Raw genomic sequence first — 25,153 nt, 5'->3', positions numbered from 1 at the left:
GGATTCCTTGGGAGAAGCCAGGACTGTTAAACTGTGCAGTGTGGATGTGACCTCAATATGCGGTGCTTGCATTGGCATAGGAGAGAGTAGGTCGGTTTCATTTAATCCAAGTCTCTGTTTGTTGCTGTTAATGGGAAATCTATCAAAAAACAAAACCAAGAAATGGTTCTGCAGAATTGAGGCAACTGCAATGTTTTGGTTTGTGCTGAGATCTCATGCATATACCAGAGTGGCAAAGCCACTCTGGGCATGACTATGGATGACTAGGGCATGACTATGGATGGAACTCAGTGGAATTTTTGCATTCAGCTAGGTAGTAATATGTGTAAAAAGAAAGTGAAAGCATGAAAGACAGCCTTTTGTCCACTTTCTGTTGTTGTTGTATTTTAAAGTACTGAATTTGTGTGGATTTTTTAGAATTTCCTAAATATATAGTCAGGCTGAACCCGTGGCATAGAAACAAACCAGATCAAGGTCACTGAGTCCACCCCTAGATGGAATCTATAGTAGTGTGAAGTGAAGTTTCCAGTTTGAATCTCACTTCTTCCATGAACTCATAACGTCCATCTGCAATATGGTCATAACCGGTGCTGACACATTGCAGGCTTGTTATAAACGGGATCGTGCAAAGTATACTGAATACTCAGAAGCACTATAAGATGTGAAGTCTCGTTGTTACTTCATAGCACAAGCATCCAGCTCTTGTTGTTTTTTCTTCATATTTGGTAGCACAAAGTTGTGAAGACATGAACAAGGAAGGAGGAGGAGGAGGATACCTGTGTGAATGGCGATACAACAGCTGTGGCCCTGCCTGCCCAAAGACATGCCAGCACTTGGATCCAGTGGTCTGCCCTGTGAAGTGTGTCGAAGGATGTCATGTGCATTGTCCAACAGGCAAGCATGGTCCTTTTGGTGTGGACGTACTAGCTTAGCTTCTGCGATCAAAAGTGAAAATAAATTTTGTTATCAATTTCTGGTAGGGAAAGGTGGGGATTGGTTTGGAGATTCTTTGGGATTGCCCCTCTCATCGGCAGGAGGAGTCACGCAGATGATCTTGACTTCCTTCCTTACTGTCCACAGCAGGGGTGCCAACTGGAATAAAATATTGAGGGTGGGGCAGGTAAGCCCCACCTCACATAATCAATCACAAAACACTGCACACACACACACTCACCATGTGAATAGCAATGCATGTAAACTGGGGGGGCTCAAATATTTTATTGGGGGAGGCAAAGGGACCTTGGCCCCTAGGAGTTGGCTCCTATGGTCCCCAGAGCAGGTAGAGATGGGATTGGCTGAGTTGTTCAACTGGACCACCTGTGGGTAACATGATTCCTTCAGAAAGCAGATGTTGGATCCCATCCTTATCATTGGTGCTTGGGAAGTTCAAGGGTAGATTGTTGCTTACTGTTTCTTTTGAAAGCCCAACTTCTAAAATTGTTGTGAAACAGGGAAAATACTTGATGAGCTGTCAGAATCTTGTGTTGATCTTGAAGAATGCCCGGTGTGTGAATTAGACAATCTCCGGATTCCCCACGGGAAGAAGATTGTGTTGAACACTGAAGATGCGGAGCTCTGCCGATCCTGGTAAAACAGATGTGTTTTTCTGAGCATGGGGAGCATGAATGTATGCATGCCAATAACCCAGAGCAGTGAATTTCAGTCTTGATTTTGCATGAAGGCACAAGTATTTAGTCAAGACTCCGGAAAAGTTTTCTGTTGTGGAGGAAGGACACCCTGCAAGTAAAAACCAGGTTCTGGTTGCAGAATCATTCCTTATATTGCATTTACGTTACATATCTGAGGGTTGATTTGATGCCTAAAGCCCCCTTTCTGAATGATGATTGCCCTTTGAATTCAGGGAGGAAATGCAGACCTTGGTTATCAGTGCTGTAAAATCGGATCATTTTAAACACTATATCGTTTGAGAGAAATTGCTCGCCTAGAATCCTATACCACAGTTTTCCTGCTAATGATTTAACGTGCATGGCAACACACTGCGACTTCTTCCTCCACACAATTTTGGAATGTTATGTACATTTGCCTCACCAGGGATACATCACTGCACGTAGCTGTCACCTAATTTAGATGCCTACGCCACCTGTACAAACAATAGGAAAGCATTTTTATAGCAAATATCCAAAGAAAATTGGAAGCTTGTAGAATGTCATCCACCAAATATTTACACCAGGATTAAAACAATAAATTGCAATAGTTCTGTAAATCAGTGTACTCATTCCAATAATTCTTAGCCACAACCGCATTACGTCATCTCCAATGATGTCAGTGGATTGTGCGCTGCTATTGTTTCAGAACTTCCGAAGCCTCAACTCAGTCCTTGTCACACTCAGAATGAGGCAAGACAAAGGCAAAAGCATCACATTCCAGTGGGTGTCCTCAGGGGTTGGGGTGTAGGGGCCCAGCTGGTTAAAGCCTCTTACCAAAACACTACCAACTAGGACATGGGTGCAGAGCAGCCCAATATAGAAACTAAGATCATGAATGGAGAATCAGTCTAGGTTTGACGTGATACAGAGGCAAGGTCAGGCAGTAGTGTGAGGTCACATCACAGGAAATTCAGGCAAGGTGCAGCACAGCTAGGGAACTAGAATCAGGAGCGATAGATCTCTGTTGCTTCCAGCAACTGGAAGCCTCAAGCGGGAGACTTTATATGCTGTGGCAACCCAGACCACACCGTAACCACATCTCCTGGTAGAAAAAGTGTTTCAGGGACGCTTAATTCTCTTGATTGTATTGTATTGCATTGTCCTGGTTGCATCAGAATTAAGAAGATGCATTCCCATCACCCTTCATATCAGTATTGTGCTTATATTTTGGTGGAACATGGTACATAAGCATTAAGATAACATTAAACAATCATGCAGAATTCTTTAATGTTACCTTGGCTAGGTTCTAGAATCATAGACTTGTGGAATTGTAGAATCGGAAGGGGTCCTGCGGGTCACCTAGTCCAGCCCCCTGAAATTCAAGAAGGTACACGTGGCATATTGTTCCATGAAGATAGAAACCATCGTTCTTAACTTAGTCTGCTCACTCTTCTTGTGCTCGCTCTTCTGACACTGTTTCAAGATCTGCTTTTTTAACAACTGGAAGAAACAAACTCTTTGAAGATGCCGAGAACAAGGGGGAAAACATGCTTGAGATATATTGAAATGTTGGTGGGTATGAATGTTTTCATAACCAGTTCTGTAGTTTGATGGCCCTAGTACGTAAGTGGGAGAGTCATGACCAGAAGAGTGAGAATGAAGGCCACTTCCAGTTAAGGCCACACTGCAGTAGGGATTTGTGACAACCCAATACGCTTGACTTTTATTCAACTCGCATATTGTAATTCTGTTGGTGCAGACAATTATTTTAAATCTTTCCTATGCATATGTTACTAATTCTAGCACAATGACGGTCCGAAGGTGGAGAAAGGAATCAACTTATTTCTAGTTTACAGTGTCTTCTCTGCCTGGTTGTTTTGAGGCAATCCTTAGTTGCAAAAGTTTTGTGGAGAAATACTGCTATTGTTTCTAATGGTTTATCTTGTTGATTCCACCCCCCCCCCCGTCAGCCATTGTGAAGGACGAAACTTGACATGCCATAGATGTGATCCAAAGGAGACAGATGAAATTCTAATGACTACAACTATTGCTCCCGAAGATCAGATAACCTATGAATACTCTTGCAGTAAAATGATGGACCTTGCTTTCTTAGTTGATGGCTCCAATAAGCTTTCTGAGAGTGATTTTGAACAGCTGAAAGCTTTCATAATTGGCATGATGGAAAAACTCCACATCTCCCAGAAAAGAATTCGCCTGGCGATCCTAGAATACCGAACTGGCTCACACATTTACCTTGGCCTCAAAGATATTAAAAAGCCATCTCAGATGAGGAGGATTGTCCAGAATATAAAATACACTGGTGGAGATGTTGCCTCTGCAACTGAAGTACTTAAGTATGTGGTATTCCATGTGTTTGGGAAAGCTCCACGAACAAACGCTGCCAGAATCGCTGTCTTACTTACAGCTAGCAAGGATCCGAAGAAAATTCAAACGATCTTCCCACTTTTGAAAAAGAAGAAAATCACCGTAATACCAGTCGGACTTGGGCCTCATATCAGCATTGACCAAATTCAATTAATTGAAAGGCAGTCACCTGAGAATAAAGCCTTCATAATGAACAGTGTGCTTGAACTAAGGGAACGCAGGGATGAAATAATTGATTACTTCTGTGGCCTTGTGCCTGAAGTAAGTGCCATGTTGTTTACCACACAGCCCCCTATTGCAACCATCCCCAGTGTCACCGCAGTCCCTGGACTCGGCTGGGAGTTAACCAGAGCAGCCCCAACAACATTTTTAGTTTCTGTTCATAAGGCCATTGACATTGTATTTTTACTCGAGGGGTCTGACAAAGTTGGTGAGGAGAATTTCAATTTGGTCAAAGAGTTCATCGCCCGCACAATCAGAGAAATGGATATCGGAGAAGAAACCATTCATATCACTATCATTCAGTACTCGTTCACAATCACGGTGGAATATTCCTTCAGGGATAGACAGTCAAAAACCGACCTGATTAAGAAAGTGAGGGAGATCAAGTTCCGTGGAGGGAATGCCACCAACACCGGAAAGGCTCTCAACTTTGTCTCTGAACAAACTATATCCACAAGCAGAAGGGGAAGAAGGCAAGCTCCACACTTGGTTTACATGGTGACTGCGAATCCTGCCACAGATACCATCACTCGCCCACCCACTGATGTCAACCTCATTCCCATTGGTATAAGCCCTAACGCCAACATCCAGGAACTCAGAGAGTTAAGTCAGGCTCCCATCATCTTAGAGGATTATGACAGACTCATCCAAGAAGGACCTGACTTGATATTAAGAACATGCTGCTCAAAGGAAGGTAATGCCTGTTTTCTTAACTTGGGGTTTTGTTTTGAATCATGAGAGCACCCTCTTAAAAATTTAACCCATTTTTTCCTGCTAAACTTTGGAGCCAATAGATTGGCTCCAAAGGCCTGGAAACGATGCCTTATGAGGAACGGCTAAGGGAGCTGGGCATGTTTAGCCTGGAGAAGAGGAGGTTAAGGGGTGATATGATAGCCATGTTCCAATATATAAAAGGATGTCACATAGAGGAGGGAGAAAGGTTGTTTTCTGCTGCTCCAGAGAAGCGGACACGGAGCAATGGATCCAAACTACAAGAAAGAAGATTCCACCTAAACATTAGGAAGAACTTCCTGACAGTAAGAGCTGTTCGACAGTGGAATTTGCTGCCAAGGAGTGTGGTGGAGTCTCCTTCTTTGGAGGTCTTTAAGCAGAGGCTTGACAACCATATGTCAGGAGTGCTCTGATGGTGTTTCCTGCTTGGCAGGGGGTTGGACTCGATGGCCCTTGTGGTCTCTTCCAACTCTATGATTCTATGATTGCATCTTCTCTAATACATTTGAGCAGGCCACGGAGAATTCCGAGTGGTAGGATAGCACAGATACTGCCATACCATTCCCACCCTACCCCCTTGAGCTGTTGCTTCTGGCTGGTTTTTGTACAGATTCATCTCTCCATTGTCTTGATCTGCAGACCCAAAGGAGAGCTCGTGTGAGTGGTTTGGTGCAGGGATCCCAAAGAAGGGGGTCAAAAATGCCTGAATGGCCAGTTCTAGTGCTTACCTGTGTGAGCATGGCTACAAATGAGATAGATACAACCAAGCAGTTGGCATGACTTGTCCGTGAGGTGCTAATACGTTCAGCATTACTTATATGCATAGGAAGCTATGTAAGTTGGCATCAATACCCCTATTAACTCACCCCTGGTTAGAGGCCCCTTCCCAGTCTACTTCCATCACTTAGATCAGGCATAGGCAACCTCGGCCCTCCAGATGTTTTGGGACTACAATTCCCATCATCCCTGACCACTGGTCCTGTTAGCTAGGGATCATGGGAGTTGTAGTACCAAAACATTGGAGGGCCGAGGTTGCCTATGCCTGACTTAGATAAAGGTGGAAGCTGACAGGCAGCCAGTGTGAGAAGCCTCCCTTCTCCTGACCAGCTGAACCAAAACTAAGGCTTCAAAGACTCAAAACAGGTGAGCTCATTCTTGCACCAAATGACAATTAGTCCCAGGGTTATCTTGACTGCCAAGACGGCATTTGCAGGTCTTCTGGAACATTTTCACTGTTTGGTTCTATACTCTCCCTGCAATTTTCCTACATGGGAAATGGGTTGTGTTTTTTATTGACATGAGGTGACAGCAGGGTCCAAAATCTGAGCATGGTGTGGATGCTAGAGCTATTCTGCAGTTCTGTGTTTCTGTGAGAGGCATGCAGGGATTCTGTACTAGACGAGTTGACAGGGAATGTATTCCCTCAATATTCCCTCAATAATGTTTTGAACCTCTTGTGTTCTCTCTGTGAAATCATGCAGTTGCTTTCTATCAACAGTTGCTTTGTATAAATTTTTAAAAAGAATTACAAGCTTTTTCTTTTTAAAAAAATCTTTAGAAACCTGCAGCAAACCAATGGATGTCATATTTCTTCTCGATGGGAGCTCAAAAGTTAGCAAATCAGAATTTGAGGAAATGAAACAATTTGTGAAAGCGTTTATTGAGCACAGCAATGTTGGTGAGTACCATATATTTTACTCAATCATTTTAGAAGTTTGGGGTCTATTTTCATTGTATTCATGAGGAGACTACTGAAGTGGTGAACCAGAAACTCTTTCTGCAAAGAATCTTGATTTGTCATAGACCTAAGCAGGTATGTGTGTTTAAAAAACAAACAATTGAAATTCTGTAGCAAATGTAGCCAAAGTGCCAGAATTTCCCCACCCCTGATATGGAGGAACCAAAATTCACCCCTGGGAGCTGAGGTCCCCTGCTTTGCCTCAGGAAACAGCACAACCCTATAAACAGTTGGAGGCAAAGTGTAAATGAATTTTTAACATAATTTTAAAATAAGCACTGCAAACAGTAATAATTTTCTTTGTCCCTCTGAGAAATTTGATTATCCTGAAAGAAATTTCAAAAGCAGAAATAGCCAGTGAAGTACTGGGGTGCATTCGCAATTTCATTATTGTTAAGCTGGAGACTAGGAAATCGAAAATAAATTTTGTTCTACAAGTGATGTTGTATGATATTGATTAGTATGAAATCATCTTCTTGAAAACTGAGATTTCTGGGGCACTTGTCTCCCCTGCAAATGGTGATAAAATGTTGGGTTGAAAATACATTATTACCGTTTATTGCTACAGATGGATTTTTAAAATATTGTTACAGAAAACAATTATCCAAGTCACAGATAAATTCTTGAGGCTGGTCACAAATGTTAAAACACAATAAAAAAGGAAAGCATTTAAACTACCTGTGACATTCTTGGTTATTTTTACACCAAGCACACAAACAATTTAATGTTAATTGGAATTCAAATATTTTTTGGTGAAATATTATGTAAAGAAGCTTACAAATGATTACCCATTAACAGAATTCTTTACCAGAAATCCCACATATTAGAACTAAATCATGTTCAGAGATGAACAAATCATGGATAAAATCTAAGCTATGTGCAGACAAAAGAAGAGATACATATCAAAGTGTGGTTCAGTCTACATAGATTTCCCCACATATCAACCACCCTAGAAAGGTTTTATATTGAAGGATGGGATGTACATTTAGGGTGGTATTGATACATTTACACCCATGGAAGGAGTCGGATCCATTCAAGGCATCCAATAGCAAAGGAGGTAGGAAGGCAATTTTTGTCGATTCTCCCCCTTCAACCTCAACCCCAGTGCCGTCTTCCACACTGTTCAGGAGGTTCCCCAAGTTCTTTTGAGATGATTATCAGGGACATTTAGACAGGTGCGGTGAGAGGGCTGGATTCTGGGTTAAAAACCCATTTGCTCCTTTTTCATTAGTGGATGTCTCGGCTGGATGAAAAGTTCTTCCATGAGCACAAAAGCACCAGTTGGATTCCACCCTCGTAAAATAAATAATTAGAATGGTTTTACTTAGTAATAATGATAGAATAATAATTTATTATTTGTACCCCGCCCATCTGGCTGGGTTTTCCCAGCCACTCTGGGCGGCTTCCAAAAAAGATAAAAAATACATTAAAATGTCACACATTAAAAACTTCCCTGAACAGGGCTGCCTTCAGATGTCTTCTAAATGTCAGGTAGTTGTTTATCTCTTTGATATCTGATGGGAGGGCTTTCCACAGGGCAGGCGCCACTACCGAGAAGGCCCTCTGCCTGGTTCCCTGTAGCTTTGCTTCTTGCAGTGAGGGAACTGCCAGAAGGCCCTTGGCACTGGACCTCAGCATCCAGGCAGAGCGATTTGGGTTGAGACGCTCCTTCAGGTATACTGGGCCGAGGCCTCCGATTATGGCAATCATCACAGCAAGCTGCACCAGATTTTCTGCTCGTTTGGCACATGCCAAACTCAAGGCAGATGTTGGGCTAGTTCAGACACCTGAATCCACCCAACCAGACACAGCATCTCTTCTTGCACAAAGAAGAAGAAGAGTTTGGATTTGATATCCCGCTTTATCACTACCCGAAGGAGTCTCAAAGCAGCTAACAATCTCCTTTCCCTTCCTTTCCCCCACAACAAACACTCTGTGAGGTGAGTGGGGCTGAGAAACTTCAGAGAAGTGTGACTGGCCCAAGGTCACCCAGCAGCTGCATGTGGAGGAGTGGGGAATCAAACCCGGTTCACCAGATTATGAGTCTACCGCTCTTAACCACTACACCACATATTCAGCTTTCTACTATTTTTTTCTGACCTTGTTAAAGAGGACAGACAGTTAGTGTCAAACCAACAAGTTTTTGCTTCCCTGCTAAGCAACTTCAAATTCCTGAGCTGTTTTCAAACCATGAGCTGTTTTCAAATCCAAGGTCTTCTAAAGCAAAGAGAAATGTACTATCCCACTTTATTGTAAAGACACATATGAGAAATACAAATTAATCGGCAACTTAGGTTTTAACATGCCCGTGTAATATCTATGCAAATAGAATTTTTCAACATAAATTGTTTGAATTTGGTCTGTTTGCATTAGATGTTGCTAAAACCATTCTGCTTTGATAAAAAAAATATGCAAATCAATATCTGACATATGGGGGAAACTAATATGTTTTAGTAAAAATGAGCACTATGACTTCAAAGTAGAGGAGTGTAAATTAGGAAATTCTCAGACACGGCTTAATCTGCCGCAACATGTAATAGCACCATGTTGGTAGCGTCGTGAGAGTGGTCTGTAGCGCTGCAGGGTGCAGATAGGAGCGCCATTTGTCCCCCCCCCCTGTAGAAAAACAAACACAAACCATCTGCAAAAATAAAAGTAGTTTGGCAAAGACAAAGCTTCTAGCCCCCTCTGTTCTCTCCTGTGCTAGTTCGTTGCATGCAGGGGAACTTTCAAAAATAACTTTCCCACTTGCATCCTTGCATTCATTCTGTCACCTTAGAACTATACTGCCTCATTTTATGTGTTGCCTGGGCCTGTCACTCAGGTAATTATTTTTCTGGCAGGGTAGATGCATTGACAACTTCAGCCAATATGAGGTGTAAAGGGCAAACTGGTTACTAAAATAACTTTCTTGTGAATGGCAGATCTAAGTTAATCTGGGAACTAGGTGGCCGATTTGTTGTTTAGTCGTTTAGTCGTGTCTGACTCTTTGTGACCCCATGGACCAGAGCATGCCAGGCACTCCTGTCTTTCATTGCCTCCCGCAGTTTGGTCAAACTCATGCTGGTAGCTTCGAGAACACTATCCAACCATCTCGTCCTCTGTCGTCCCCTTCTCCTTGTGCCCTCCATCTTTCCCAACATCAGAGTCTTTTCCAGGGAGTCTTCTCTTCTCATGAGGTGGCCAAAATATTGGAGCCTCAGCTTCATGATCTGCTCTCCAGTGAGCACTCAGGGCTGATTTCCTTAAGGATGGATAGGTTTGATCTTCTTGCAGTCCATGGGCCTCTCCAGAGTCTCCTCCAGCACCATAATTCAAAAGCATCAATTCTTTGGTGATCAGCCTTCTTTATAGTCCAGCTCTCACTTCCATACATCACTACTGGGAGACAGATGAGGTGATCAGGCACTCCCATTTCTTTAAGAACTTGCCATAGTTTGCTGTGGTTGACACAGTCAAAGGCTTTTGCGTAGTCAATGAAGCAGAAGTAGATGTCTTTTCTGGAACTCTCTAGCTTTCTCCATAATCCAGCGAGGTGGCCGATACCAAGTGTTATAAATGAATATAGCATAGATCCAAGTGTCCTCTCATTTCTAGCTACCCAAACTATTTAAATGTCTCTTGGGTGCAAACCATTAAAAATCAGACTACATACGTTCTACCACTTTAACTTCTTGATGCCTTTTCCTTCAATAATTTTTATGTTGTCCCCACCCCCTTCCTTAGGTCGAACTACAACTCAGGTGGCAGTTCTTCAATATGGAAAAGCAAATACTTTGGAAATTTCATGGAATGTACCCCAAGAAAAAGCGAGCCTATTGTCTCTGGTGAGCTCAATTCACCAAAGAGAGCAAGGCCCCAGCAAACTAGGTAAGTGATGGACCAGATTATTGTGAGGTGGCAGGGACTTTATACCGAGAGCGACTCTATGAAGGTTTATTGGGTTGACTTCACCTACACTTGCTTTTTGAATTTAAAACATTTCATCCCCTGCTCTTCTATAGCACAAGGTGGCTTGCAACATGGCTTAAACAACAACAACAATTCTAAGAATCACCTGTCAGCAGTCGGAAAATGTAGGACTTCAAAGTCTATGTATTGGTTCCCAGCTATACTAGCTGGATCTAAACTCTGGTGTAGCTTTAATGTGGCTTAGTTGAGTTCTCTCTCTCACTCTCTCTCTCTCTCTCTCTCTCTCACACACACACACACACACACATTTATCTGCACACTTGACAGCAAAGTGACATTTAGCCTCAGCCACAACTCTCGCTTCACCCCCCTTCCCCTGACAGGAAGCCATTTCCCGTTAGCATGTCTTTAACAAAAATGGGAATTGGGGATTCTGTGCGCCAGCTTAAGGGTTTTCATGACAGTCCTGGCATTCTTGGCACAGATGGAGACTATGCTTAAGGTCAGCTGACTTTCTGACCAAGTTGCATGGGCTTTCAGCAGGTGAAAGGATGCTCCTGTAGGTCACCTGCGTACATAACTGCATCACAACCAACGATGTGGTGAGGGCCTTGCCAACATTTCTGTCATGGCAATCGTTGGGGAATCACGAGTGGAAAGGGGACCCTTAATGAAATCCACAAGCTTCCATTTCCCCCAGTCTTGGCCAAATCATTCCTTATCACCTTTGAAAAACAGTAAAGGTAATGAGGTCGGCCCCTTGTAAACGGAAGGCCCCAATGCAAGCCTTTAAAATGTCAAGTCTCATTTTGTGGCTTTCCTTAAATGGTCATAAAATGAATTGTGCGAGACCCAAACAGACTCCTGTGCACATCTGCTTGGAGGGGTGGCAGTTCGTTGGTTTTGCTTCCTGGCTGCAGCACCTTATGCCACATTTATTCCCACTCTGGAGAATCCCACAGTCTTCAGGAGCAGCAGGGGGTGTGGGGAGAGAACTGGCTACAGAAGGGGGGGGGGATCAGTCAAGCCCCAGTTCGTGTGTGCAACACCGTAGATGGCCTTGGATCCCACCCATAATGTTTTTGGACTGGAAAATATAGTCTGTCTGGCAGCAGCCTAACATCAGGGCCCCATAGGAGCAGGGGAGTGTCCAGATTTTAGGATCCTTGGCCTACTTTGTGCTGTAGAGTTTATTGCTGCCGAAAAGTGAGAAATGAAACCTGACTTCCATAGTTCGCTGGAGGATTGGCCATGATTGCTTTCTCAGCCTGGAGAAATAATAATAATAATAATAAAACCAAACAGATGGTCAAGAATTTTCTGTCAGGGGTTTTTTTTCCTATGTGAGAGGAATGGCTGCGTTCGTTTAGGTAAGTTGCAGAAATGCACACATAGCAGCCTGGGGCGGTCAGCTGGGTTGCAGCGCGAGGATGCCTTCTGCAGGGCTGGGTCAATGGGACTGTCTAGCCTGGCATTGCCAGCTCTGGCTAGTGGTCATTTTGCAGAATTTTCGGTTGAGCTCTTTCTCAGCCCTGCTGCCTGGGCTTTGGGGCTGGAGATGCATATCAGCAATCACCAAGGGCTGGTAAAGATGCAAAACTAGGTTTATGAGACTGGAAATGACATGCAAGATCCCTCCAGCCCCTTGCTTTCATGTGGACTGCATCCCTTTTTACGCCTTCAGCATTATGTCTGATTGGCATTAAGCTTGGTCCTTATTTTTATCTGTAAGATGCCTAAATACGCAAATAATTGTTAGTGGTATCGGTTTGTTGATTGCTCGAGAGCAATCAGGCAATATGCCTCCAAAGCGTGTTCTATGGCTTTCTTATTAGTGATAAAACCTGTAGAATGCTGAGCGCCTGTATTCCATGTCTTGCTCAGTCACTGGCAGAATCTGAGAGTGGGCGGTCCTTAAACCTTCCCCAGCAGAGTAGTTTCTTGATGCCCAGTCTGCGCCTCCCCTTTCTGCGCGGAGGTTTTCTGCGCAAGGAAGGGTTGGGTAACGGGGGACCTCTCTCCTCCCCGCTTTGCTCCGGCAAGGTGTCCTGGCACCGCCTTGCCTCCTCCGCCCCCTGCCTCTCCTCTTCACTAGAGGCGTGGCTACCTTCCTCGGCTGAGGAAGTGCTGCTTCCCACGACCTTTGGGGCTCTCTGTAATCTACCTGGCCTTTCCCCTCTCACCCCTGAGCCAATGGCAGTTCCCTGACAACAACAACAACAACAACAACAATAATAATAAGGCATACTTCTGCAGCGCCACTCTGAAACTGGCTCCTAGAAGTCAATTTTGGAGAATATTATCCCTGTATTTGATGAATGAGAAAACTCTGAGATCTCCTTTCCTGCTAGCAATAACAGTAGCTTATATATTCCTTCACCATCCTCAGCAGGGTAGCTTCATTTAGACATTGCAATATATAATTTGCTGTATTGTCAGATTATTATTATTTTGTTAAAATGTGACAGTTATGTTAAATATGATGAATCACATTTAGTGCACTTCTGGCCACATCTACAACCATACATTTAAAGCAGAAGGCTTCTCCCAAACTGTCTTGGAAACTGTAGCTTACTCTTTATAGAGTTGCAACTCCCAGCACCCCTAACAAGCTACAGTTCCCCGTATTCTTTCAGAGAAGCAATGTGCTTTAGCTCTAGGATGTGGATGTGACCTCAGTTCTGCATCCATACTTCCAACTTCTCTCCAGTCATTTTGGCGCCTGAGGCAGAAAAATTGCAATTGTTATTTGGAGGGATGATATAATTAAAAAAGGATGCTTAAAATCTGCACCCAGAAGCACCTACCTAACTATGTAAATTGACCTTTGGAACAAAGCTTTGCTGGATAACACAGATAATGAAAGTCCCAAATCCAGGATCGCCATCACTGCAAGAGAGTTGTGATGTTTTAACAGTGCAGTGCTTCAAGAAACTCAAAGAGCTGGAGAGAGACAACTGAAGGAAGAAAAAGGAGGATACACATTCTTCTGGAAAGGTCTGTCTGAACAGGAACGTTGAATACATGGAGTAGGCTTTGCTATCAAAAACGATCTTGTGAAGCTCTTGTCAGAAGTCCCTACCAGCGTTAATGAGTGACTTTCAACCCTTCAAATAAAACTTGCCCAAAACCAACAGACTACTATATAATAATAATAATAATAATAATAATAATAATAATAATAATAATAATATAATATATTATTTATACCCTGCCCATCTGGCTGAGTTTCCCCAGCCACTCTGGGCGGCTCCCAATCAAGTGTTAAAAACAGTACAGCGTTACATATTAAAAACTTCCCTAAACAGGGCTGCCTTCAGATGTCTTCTGAATGTCAGGTAATTATTTATCTCTTTGACATCTGATGGGAGGCCGTTCCGCAGTGCTTATGCACCAACATTGGATGCCGATGAAGACATTAAAGAATTTTTTTTTTTTATTCTCAGCTGGATGCCATTCTATCAGAGACGCCTGGGTGATTTTAATGCAAGAGTTGGGTGAGATTTCTGTGGCCTGGGACTATTGGGAAAGAAGGAATTGGCAACAATTACTTTTGACTATATGTGCAGTGCACAACCTTGTTATTACCAACACACTCCTTCAACAAAAAAATAAATCTTACAACACCATGGAGGCACCCTTGGTCAAGCCACTGGCACCTCTTAGACTATGTAATTTTAAGAGCTGAAGATTATCATGATGTGCTCCTTACCAGAGCTATGATGAGTGCCGACGACTGCTGGACAGACCACAGATTAATATGTTCCACAATGGCTATCAAGATTATACCTCAATGCAAGCTTCAGGGGAGGAAACCAAGATGCAAAATGAATACTCAAGCTCTTCAAGATCCTGTTAAGTGGGATTGCTTCCAAATGACTCTTAAGGACCATCTGCTTTCAGTTCCCTGATAACATCGAGGCAAACATCGAGGATAACATTGGGCAAATTCCTATCAGTACTCGGATATGGATATTGAAGATTCATTATTGGCTAAAGCTTATTTTCTTCCCGGTTGGGCTGGCACCTTTAACCCTATTAGATAACTACCAATCCAAATGGAAAGCTACACTGCTAGAAAAGCTCAAAGGCTTGGGGATCCCACTACAGACCCTGATAGCGACAGGCTTCGAGAAAGCTAGGACGATAATTCGCCAGCCTATCTGGGACGTAGAATTACAATGCCACATGAGCGAAATGATCAAACACCCAGCAATAAGGGACCATGGGAGAGGTTTCTCTCCAGCTAACTATCTGTCAGGTCTTCAGGTTCCCAAATACAGACGGTCTTTTACTCTCGCCAGATTCAATGTTCTCCCTTCTGCCTTACTTCAGGGCAGATTTGAGGGTAAACCATATACAGCACGGGTCTGCCCTTGTGGCTCGTTGGAAGTTGAAATTGCTCTACATGTACTATTACGTTGTCGTCTTTATGAGGATATACGTTTGACTTTTATTACACCTGTTTTGCAAAAGTCCAGGAAAGAATCGGAACTCCATAGCTTAAAACTACCGCTAGAGGACAAGAATCCCAAGACTACATTAAATGTAGCCAAATTCTGTGTGTCTGCAATCAATCGCAGGAAGCAAGTGGTATCCCATAATGACCAAACCCCTAAATGTTAACTACAGGGAGCACGCTAATAATTAATTTTAATTTTTATATTCAAATCCTTGTTATACTCACATTGTCCTTTGTATTTCTGATATTTTTATTATCTGTGATATTGTGTGTGTTGATGCTGGTCTGTGACCGTATTAATAAATTCATTCATTCATACTCAAGCTCTTCAAGATCCTGTTAAGTGGGATTGCTTCCAAATGACTCTTAAGGACCATCTGCTTTCAGTTCCCTGATAACATCGAGGAACACTGGACCAAACTAAAGCATGTTTATTGCAGCCTGTGAACAAACTATTGGATACCAAACTAAGAAACACCACGACTGGTTTGATGAGAGTGATAGTGATATTGAACGCATTATTGACAAGAAAAGGAAGGCATTTCAGATCTAGCAAAGAGATAAAAACTGCGCAACTAAGAAAAAAAACCTATGCCAATGCTATAAGGATGAGGTTCAAAGAACCAGAAAACTAAAGAACACTTGGTGGATAAAAAAAGACTCAAGAGATCCAGCACTTAGCTGTTACTCATGATGCACAAAGTTTCTTTAAAGCCACAAAGACCACCTATAGGCCAATAAATCATGGCATATGTTCCCTATGCTCAGCAGACGGTACCACACTTCTAAAAGATAAAGAAGCTATTGCATTGTGCTGGAAAGAACATTACCAGCATCTCCTTAACCGCAACTCCACCATAGCTCCTAAGGTTCTCTCACAAATTCCACAGAAACAAATTACAGATGAGCTTGCAGTATCTCCAAATCTGGGAGAGTTGTGTACAGCTATTAACCAAATGAAAAGCAACAAAGCCAGCAGACATGATGGGTTACCCACTGAAGTCTTCAGAGTGGGTGGAACTGAACTTACACAACAATTTCACAAGCTCATTGAAAAAATATGGGGGAGAGAGGAGATCCCAGCAGACTTTTGGGATGCTAAAATTATCAACCTTTTTTTTTTTTTAAAAAAAGGTGATCAAGCGGATTGTGGAAACTATTGAGGCACCTCTTTATTAGTTGCGGTCGGCAAAACTCTTGGAAGGATCTTGGGAAACCATCTATATAACTATATCCAGAGCTACTCTTCCTGAATCCCAAAATGGTTTTCAGCTTTCCAAGGGGGCAGTGGACATGATTTTCTCTCTGCTTGACAGCTTCAAGAAAAATGCAGAGAACAAAACCAACCCCTGTATATGGCGTTTATTGACCTGACTCAGGCCTTCGACACTGTAAATCGTAATGCCCTGTGGAATGTCCTTCTGAAAACTGGCTGCCCAGATAAATTTGTGAACATCCTTCGGCTCCTCCATGATAATATGACAGAAATTATCGCAGATAACAATGGCTCTCAAAGTGAACCATTTACTGTGGAATCAGGTGTTAAACAGGGTTGCGTTATTGCCCCAACTCTATTTACTATTTTCATTGTCATGATCCTATACATTGTCAAAGGGAAACTCCTCACCAGGGTAGAAATCATGTATCGAAAGATGGAAAGCTCTTTAAACTGAGTAGACTGAAAGCAAAGAGTAAGGCTACCATAACTTCCGTCATAAAGCTTCAGTATGCTGATGACAGCGTAGTGTGTGCACACTCGGAGGATGACCTCCAAACCATCCTAAATATCTTCTCAGGAGCTTATGAAAAGTTTGGCCTATCACTCAACACCCTAGTAACCAAAGTGCTGCACCAACAAGCACAAAACAACTGCTCTGCAGTGCCATAAATCCAACTCAGTGGTGTTACATTGGAAAGTGTTGATCACTTCTCCTACCTGGGCAGTTATCGTTCCACAAGGGCCAACATTGATGCTGAAATCCAGCATCGCCTAAGCTCTGCGAGTGCAAATTTCTCCCAATTGAAGCACAAAGTGTTTGAGGACCGGGACATTCGCAGGGAAACCAAAATACTCGCTTACAAAGCTATTTTACTACGAACCTTACTGTATGCTTGTGAAACATGGATCATTTATAAATGCCATCTCCGACTCCTCAAAAGATTCCATCAACGGTGTCTCCGAAAATTTTTACATATCGCTTTGGGAAGACAGGCGAACTAATGCCAGTTACTGGAAGAAGCAAAGATCACTAGTGTCGAAGTGATGATTCTTCAACATCAACTTTGTTGGACTGTTCATGTTGTGTGGATGACTGATTATCGTCTGCCAAAGCAACTACTCTATTCCGAACTTAAAAATAGTAAGCATAATGCTGGTGGTCAACAAAAGAAGTTCAAAGACTCTTTCAAGGGAAATCTAAAAAAATGTAGTGTGAACACGACAACTGGGAAACACTGGCCTGCGAGCGCTCCTTTACCAAAGGTGTCATGAACTTTGAAGACGCTCAAACTCAGGACAAAAAGGAGATACGAGCTAAGAGGAAAGCACGGTTAGCAAACCCTCACTGTTATCAGCTACCATCTGTGAACCTCTGTCCCCACTGTGGAAGGACATGTGTATCCAGAATTGGCTTCCACAGTCACAGACTCACTGTTAAGACTGTGTTCATGGAAGACAATCTTACTCGGCTACGAGTGATTGCCAAAGAAGAACTTTAAGTTGGGTATGTCCAACAGGTTAACCTTTTAGTTCAGTGCAGTTGTATCATATATCACAGGTCTTAGCCTTCCTGTCAGGTGTCTGCTTTTGTCATATTTCAGTAATAGTAAGTTGCTTCTTTTGACTTCTTCCTCAGGAAGCATTCCATAAGTGTGGGGGAAGAAAGGCCTTTGGGGATTCATGCTTCCGTGGTCAAAGCCATTGAGGAGGTGTGATTAGAACCGTGGAGACCTTTTTAATATGGTGATTCATGAGGTCCAGGCAGGAACTTCTGCTTTGTTGAATTCCCCTGCCTCTTGTAATCATACAATATCCTAAAATGATTTAACATTTTATTCCTTGGGTTTTTGTTGGGGGGGTGTGTGTGTCCAGATGAAGAAAATAGCTACAAATGGATATTCTATCATGTTTCAGTTTCTGCTTCTCTGCCATTTGAGTACATTTGGATTTTTGTCTACATTGCATTTCTCTTTCCAATCATTATGTTTTTATTTCCTGTCCAAATTTTAAAAAAGTATTAGCTTTGTACAGCTTCTCTCGCATTCCCATTGCGCCCCAATATAATGCCTGAGGGATTGTTTTGTCTCTTGTTCTGTCCCCGCCCATTCTCTAAATCATGAATGGAATTGTTGAATAATAGATCCTCATATGCCTAAAAATCTCCCATTAAGAACTTGACTGCCTGTAAAGTTTATTGTTATTGTGGAAAGTTCATTGATATGGCAGGTGCAAAAGACGGCCTGTATAATTTTAATAGTTCTTCTTTGTGGGTCTTTAACTAATCTACATATGGGTTCCATGCCTGCACAGAGCAAAGTCAGAAGTCTTCTACAGCTAGGAGATTTTGGTGGACAGCTCATGCCTAAGGGAAGTGGCCTTCACCTTTCTGCGGTGTTCCTTCTTGATGGCCCCTGTTGTTGCATCTTTAAGAGCCTGTACTTTGCTCTGTTTCTGAAGAAAGCACATGCCTAGCTTTCATTATCTTTTCATCCACTCTTGATTTCTCCTTTCCATTAAATGGAAACTGCTGTTCTTTGAAGGAGCTTCATGTCCCCACTTTCAGCCTCCAGTTGGAAGGCTGAGGAGCAGAATGGGACATACTGCAAATAATAAATGCTAGGCAGGCAGTATACTGGGAGGTAAACCCAGCAATCCTGCTTGATCTGGGTGTTTCAAGCAATGTATGCTCAAATTCTGGAATTAATTTTAGAAGTTCTTTTAGTTAAACCAGAACTCAGCATGAATTCAACACTGCAAAGATCCAAGTAGGGAAATGATAAAGGAATTGAAACAAGTAAATCTTCTCATCCCCTCTCATAGTGGGGAAACCAATTATTATTGGTTAGTACCAATGTCTGCTAGTCTAACCTACACAGTGAGTGGGATGGCGAAACTGTTTCTGGACTTTGCCACCCACGCACTGATTTATTTTTACAGTTCATATATCATTTAACATAAACATCTCTAAGTAGTTTATAAGAATAGTGTAATTGTAAAATCAATCGTAAAAATATAAGAGAGACATAATCACAACTCTGGGCAGTGTAATATGAAAAAAACATTTCAGTGATCATGGAAAGACCAAATAAACAAAACTAAGGCAAACTAAGGCCTGGGGGCTGGATCCGGCCCAATCACCTTCTAAATTGGGCCCACGGACGGTCCAGGAATCAGCGTGTTTTTACATGAGTAGAACGTGTGCGTTTACAGTGGTGCCTTGCAAGACGAAAAGAATCCGTTCTGTGATTCTCTTCGTCTAGCGGTTTTTTCGTCTTGCGAAGCAAGCCCATTGACGGATTAGCGGATTAGCGCTATTAGCGGCTTTTAGCGGCTTTTAGCGGTTTATCTGCTGATCGGATCAGCTGATAAGCGGCTTAGCGGCTTAGAAAAAGGGGGGAGGGGAAAGGGAAAAAAACCAGCAGGAACTCGCAAGACATTGTCGTCTTGCGAAGCAAGCCCATAGGAAATTTGTTTTGCGAAGCACCTCCAAAACGGAAAACTCTTTCGTCTAGCGAGTTTTCCGTCTTGCGAGGCATTCGTCTTGCGGGGCACCACTGTATTTAAAATGCATCTCTGGGTTATTTGTGGGGCATAGGAATTCATTCATCCCCCCCCCCCGCTTCAAAATATAGTCCAGCCCCCCACAAGGTCTGAGGGACAGTGGACCCACCCGCTGCTGAAAAAGTTTGCTGACCCCTGTCTAGACTCTCCTTTGTGGGGATCTTTTATATATATATACAAGGAGTACATAGGGCAGCTCAGAAGCAAGGCTAGTATACGGTGGTCAAAATTTTGGCAAACGTGCCACAAATCAAGTTTAGATTCTTGGATGATGCTGTTCTGCTGTACAACTACTGTTTTCGATGTGGCTTTGGGCAAATGGAACTGAACCATTGCATGTCTCCACATGTCCCTGTCCATGCGTTAAGTTCTTCATCAGAGGTCCTTCTCTGGGTTCCCCTGCCATCTGGAGGCATAGTGGGTCGTTACCGTGCAAAGTATCTCCAACACAGTTATTGTTACTGTAAGGCATCAGAAGATCTCTTTGGAGGGGAGACAGAAATTCCCGATAATGGTGATTAATATGCTACAGAATGTTTTAGCCAAGTAAACATTTCAGAAGAAACCCAAAGAGTACAGCGTAGTCAAGTCCGCAAGTCTCCTGTTCCTATCCATTAATGCCACAAACATTTCAACCTTTGCCACTCCTAACAGCAACATACAGATTAGTCACCCAGATTGGCAGATCATTGGCCACACAGGTAATTTGCTGTTCTGCTGCTTGTGTGGGTGTTTTCCTGGTAGCAGTGAAAACACTCCTTAGGCCATGTCAGGAATTTGTTAAATATATATTTTGGCATTTGAGTGACTAAGAGGTTGGGATGGTTGTAGCATGCTGTCTTAATGAATGAGTGAATGAGTATGTTTGTGCTTTTTTCTTTCCACTGGGTGTCGCTGTAGCACCATTAAAAATATTTAAATAGCGCATTAAAATATGCTGTGTTTGAATATTTCTCCTAGCCTTCAGCCTAGATAACTCAATGATGTTTCATAACTAGAAAGATAATATTTCCCAGTTTGCTTTGAAAATGGTAACTAACTGATGAGTTAGTTCTTTTGTGAACTTTTAATTTTATTTAAAATGATATTGTCATATAATTTATCCTTTTAAAAAATAATAATAATCCTCATTAATTTTCCACCTAGTTTAAAAACAATAAAACAAAGGAAGGGATAAATGTGAAACACATTTTTATGGACAGTAGACATAAATAATATAGATGATTGGTGTGTCTTGCACTTCACGGAAGTAATACAAACATAAGAAATGAGCTAAAAAGAAGGGAGGAAGGGGCAGCGGCGTAGCGTGAGTTGTCAGCACCCGGGGCAACGCAAGTAATTTGCGCCCCCTAACCCGGGGCAAGGCAAGTAATTTGCGCCCCCCCAACCCCTAACCTGCCGCGCAAACAACGCTGCTTGCCATGAGGAGGATGGAGGCAGAAGCAGCCGCCGCCTGTGGCTGGGCCGAGGGGATGGCGGCGGCGGCAGGGTGCAGAGGCTGCCCGTGCCCGGCCAGGCGTCGGTGGCGGCGTCGGCGCTGCTGCAGCGGCTGCTCCTCCTGCGAGCAGTGAGTGGAGCGCAGCCACAGCGACGGCGGGGGACGCGCGCGCGCTAGGGCGCAAGGCTGGCGGTGGCGGCGGGGAGCCCGGCGGAGGAAGGAACTTGTCCCTTCCCTCTGGACTCGCGCCCCCCCAGATGTTGCGCCCGGTGTGGTCGGCACCCCTGGCACCCCCCACGCTACGCCACTGGGAAGGGGAAGCATAAAAATATCAATCGAATTCCACAAAAAACTGCACCATTTCAACATATTCCATAATAATGGTGTTTTTTATTTTATTTCCTCATTTCTACCATAAAATATTGATAATAGCACCAGCCGAGGTGTAGCTTGAACAGGCTATCTAAGAATATTCCTTATTTCAATAAAAATTTTGGATCATAACATCTGTGCCAGAAGGCATTTCCACTACAAATAAAAAGACATTCCTCTATTTCCACATCCTTTCCAACAACTGGAAGATTGACTGGAGGTGATGAGGAAGAGTTGAATGGGTGTATAAATGCCATCTGTAATTTATTTTTACTGCAAATTTCCATTGTTCTGGCTGATACTGAATTAAAAATATTTCTCCTTCAGAACCTTTTTCATATATCCTCTACATTCTACAATGTTCCCTTGCAGGTTTGTTTTCCATGTAAGCGCCAAGCTATTTGCATATACATTAAGTATGTTGTTCTATCTTGCTCTACAGTTTATGTACAAATGCTTAGAATTTGTGATATTGTACTATAAGTCTCCTATTGTACTATAAATCTACCATTTCACATCTATAGATATAGGGATATTGCGCACATAACATAAAGAGTAACAAGTGTAAATATATAAACAAATGTACGGTCTGGTTTGCATGAGAATGAGCAAGTCCGAAGGTTCCCATTTTTATGTTGTGAACTGCCCTGTCATCTTCAGATAAAGGGTGAAATACAAATTTAATAAATAATAATAGAAATAGTGTAATACCCAGAAGGGAAATCAAGGCCGCTTTGCACTTCTGGTGTGCTAGCCAGAACTGAGCCACAATGTGACTTATTGATATGTATGAACCAAGGTCTGTGGTTTGTCTCCCCCCCCCCCCCCAAAAAAAAACAACCAACCTGAAACCAATAATAGTTCTTGGTTTACTGCTCTTGGTAGGTCTGGGCAGACTGTGTTAAGCTAAACCATGGCAAGCTGCAGGCAGTGCAAAGCAGCTGCCGTTTTTCTTCAGGGTCCCTACGTGCTTGCTTGTTTGGTTTAGGATTATGCGTGACCTTGATTTATGGCTTAGTGCAAGTGTGCAGGTTCTGGAAAAGGAGATGGCAGCTGATTTGCTGCTTCCTGGACATTTTGGTTGCAGCTCGTGCTTAGTCTGCAAAGAGCCAAGCCACAAGTCCAGGTTTGGATGATAGGCTAAGTTAAACTAAGCTCAGCTTGGTGCAACAGCAAAACTACCACAGTCTCTTGGTGGCTGGGCTTAAGGTGGTGTGCAAACCAAGCCTATGTCTGCTTACAGCCATGCCTTATCTAGTATCGTAAAGTAGATTAAATGAAGCCAGTTATTAAATTGTCCTATTTTTAATCTTCTGTCTCTCAACAGTATACATTCCATAAACTTTATAATTTTTAATCAGTATACATTCCATAAACTTTACCATTCCTACTACTCTCTAAATCAGGGGTCAGCAAAATTTTTCAGCAGGGGGCCGGTCCACTGCCCCTCAGACCTTGTTGGGGGCCAGACTATATTGGGGGGGAATGAACGAACTCCTATGCACCACAATTAACCCAGAGATGCATTTTAAATAAAAGCACATATTCTACTCATGTAAAAATATCAGGCAGGCCCCACAAATAACCCAGAGATGCATTTTAAATAAAAGGGCACATAAATAAAAGGGACATGGGTGGCGCTGTGGGTTAAACCACAGAGCCTAGGACTTGCCGATCAGAAGGTCGGCGGTTCGAATCCCTGCAACGGGGTGAGCTCCCATTGCTTGGTCCCAGCTCCTGCCAACCTAGCAGTTCGAAAGCACGTAAAAGTGCAAGTAGATAAATAGGTACCGCTCCAGTGGGGAGGTAAACGGCGTTTCTGTGCACTGCTCTGGTTTGCCAGAAGCAGCTTAGTCATGCTGGCCACATGACCCAGAAGCTGTACGCCTGCTCCCTCGGCCATTAAAGCGAGATGAGCGCCACAACCCCAGAGTCGGCCACGACTGGACCTAATGGTCAGGAGTCCCTTTACCTTTACCTACTCATGTAAAAATACGCTGATTCCCGGACCGTCCGCGGGCCGGATTGAGAAGGTGATTGGGCCGCATCCGGCCCCCGGGCCTTAGTTTGCCTACCCATGCCTAAATCATTCTTCACTGACCTGGTACCTTCCAGATGTATTGAACTACAAATCCCATCAGCCCCAGCCAGGACGTGCAGGTTGTAGCCCAACAATATGTGGAGGGCCCCTTTACAACCCCCTCTTGGAAATAGTCTACTGTGGGTTCTGGACCACTTTTTCTTTTCATTTTCAGGAGAAGTGATTGACTTCACAGTTCAGCATGCCGTTTCTGAAGCCAACGGAGGAAGGCCCAATGCTTCCAAGATAGCTGTGATCATTGTATCTGCCCCATCACAAGATTCCGTGGAGGCTGCTGTATATTCTGCAAGAGTCAATAGTAAATATTCAGCCACTATTTTTATTTTTACAGTACGAGGGTATTTTGGAAAGTAACTCCATTTTTTTAAAATAAGCCCTGGGAATTGTTGTTGTTAGTGGAACCACATAACTGTGGATATGTTGGGACAAAAGAATGTCTGGCAGAAAAATGATTAAGAGTTCCTTTTTCCTCTACATTTTCTCTATTGCAAAGTACCCCTTTCTGAGACCAGAGGCTTTGCAACCATGAAAACATGCAAGTAAATCCCACTCCCTGAATGTCACAGCACACATTGGTCTCGCTCCCAAGCACAGCCTTCCCCTTCCTGGCTCTTTCCAGATGCTTTACATTCAGACCCTCCAAGTGTCCCTATTTTGCAGGGACGGTCCCGCATTTACAGAAGCTGTCCTGGTTTCTAATGCCTTGCTTTACCTTCGGACGTCCTATTTTCATTGGAGAAATGTTGGAGGGTATGGAGTTGCGTGTGAAGACCCCCCAAGCCACCCCCCCCCAAATAAAGACACAATAGACACAGAATTTAGTTTTAGGTTTTTGGCATTATTTTTGGCATCTTTATTGATTACAGCATGTGAGTAGTAGATAGGTAGCCGTGTTGGTCTGCCATAGTCAAAATAAAAAAATTCCTTCCAGTAGCACCTTAAAGACCAACTAAGTTAGTTCTTGGTATGAGCTTTCGTGTGCATGCACACTTCTTCAGATACACTGAAACAGAAGTTGCCAGATCCTTCTATATAGTGAGAAGGTGGGGAGGGGTGTTACTCAGAAGGGTGGTGGGAATGGGAGGTAGGCAGATAGCTGAGAGAGCCTGTTGACGACTTAACGACTGTAATAGGTCTTACAGGAAAAGGCAAGGGGTGAGAAGGTGAGAAATGGTTTAGTCATGTATAGTGAGATAAGAATCCAATGTCTTTGTTCAGCCCAGGTCTTTCCATGGTTTTAAGTTTGGTAATGAGTTGTAATTCAGCAGCTTCTCTTTCCAGTCTATTTCTGAAATTCCTTTGTAGTAAAACAGCTACTTTGAGATCTTGTATAGAATGTCCTGGGAGATTGAAGTGTTCTCCTACTGGTTTCTCTGTTTTGTGATTCTTGATGTCAGATTTATG

At 43.1% G+C, this 25,153-nt stretch overlaps 1 protein-coding gene across 1 annotated transcript in view; it reads left to right on the top strand.

The window, feature by feature from the left end:
- VWF (von Willebrand factor) overlaps positions 1-25,153 on the top strand; it is a 175,286-nt gene that overhangs the window by 63,596 nt on the left and 86,537 nt on the right. Inside the window, exons 26-31 of the mRNA XM_081191447.1 lie at positions 730-894; positions 1,452-1,587; positions 3,578-4,908; positions 6,505-6,624; positions 10,411-10,554; positions 23,904-24,047. Of these exons, the coding sequence (XP_081047573.1) occupies positions 730-894; positions 1,452-1,587; positions 3,578-4,908; positions 6,505-6,624; positions 10,411-10,554; positions 23,904-24,047 (2,040 nt within the window). The remainder of the gene's footprint in view (positions 1-729; positions 895-1,451; positions 1,588-3,577; positions 4,909-6,504; positions 6,625-10,410; positions 10,555-23,903; positions 24,048-25,153) is intronic.

This window comes from Podarcis bocagei, assembly GCF_964188305.1.
Source record: "Podarcis bocagei genome assembly, chromosome: 4".
NCBI classification, from domain to species: domain Eukaryota; kingdom Metazoa; phylum Chordata; class Lepidosauria; order Squamata; family Lacertidae; genus Podarcis; species Podarcis bocagei.
The sequence above is the reverse complement of the archived record's forward strand: the minus strand, read 5'-3'. Positions and strand labels throughout refer to the sequence as shown.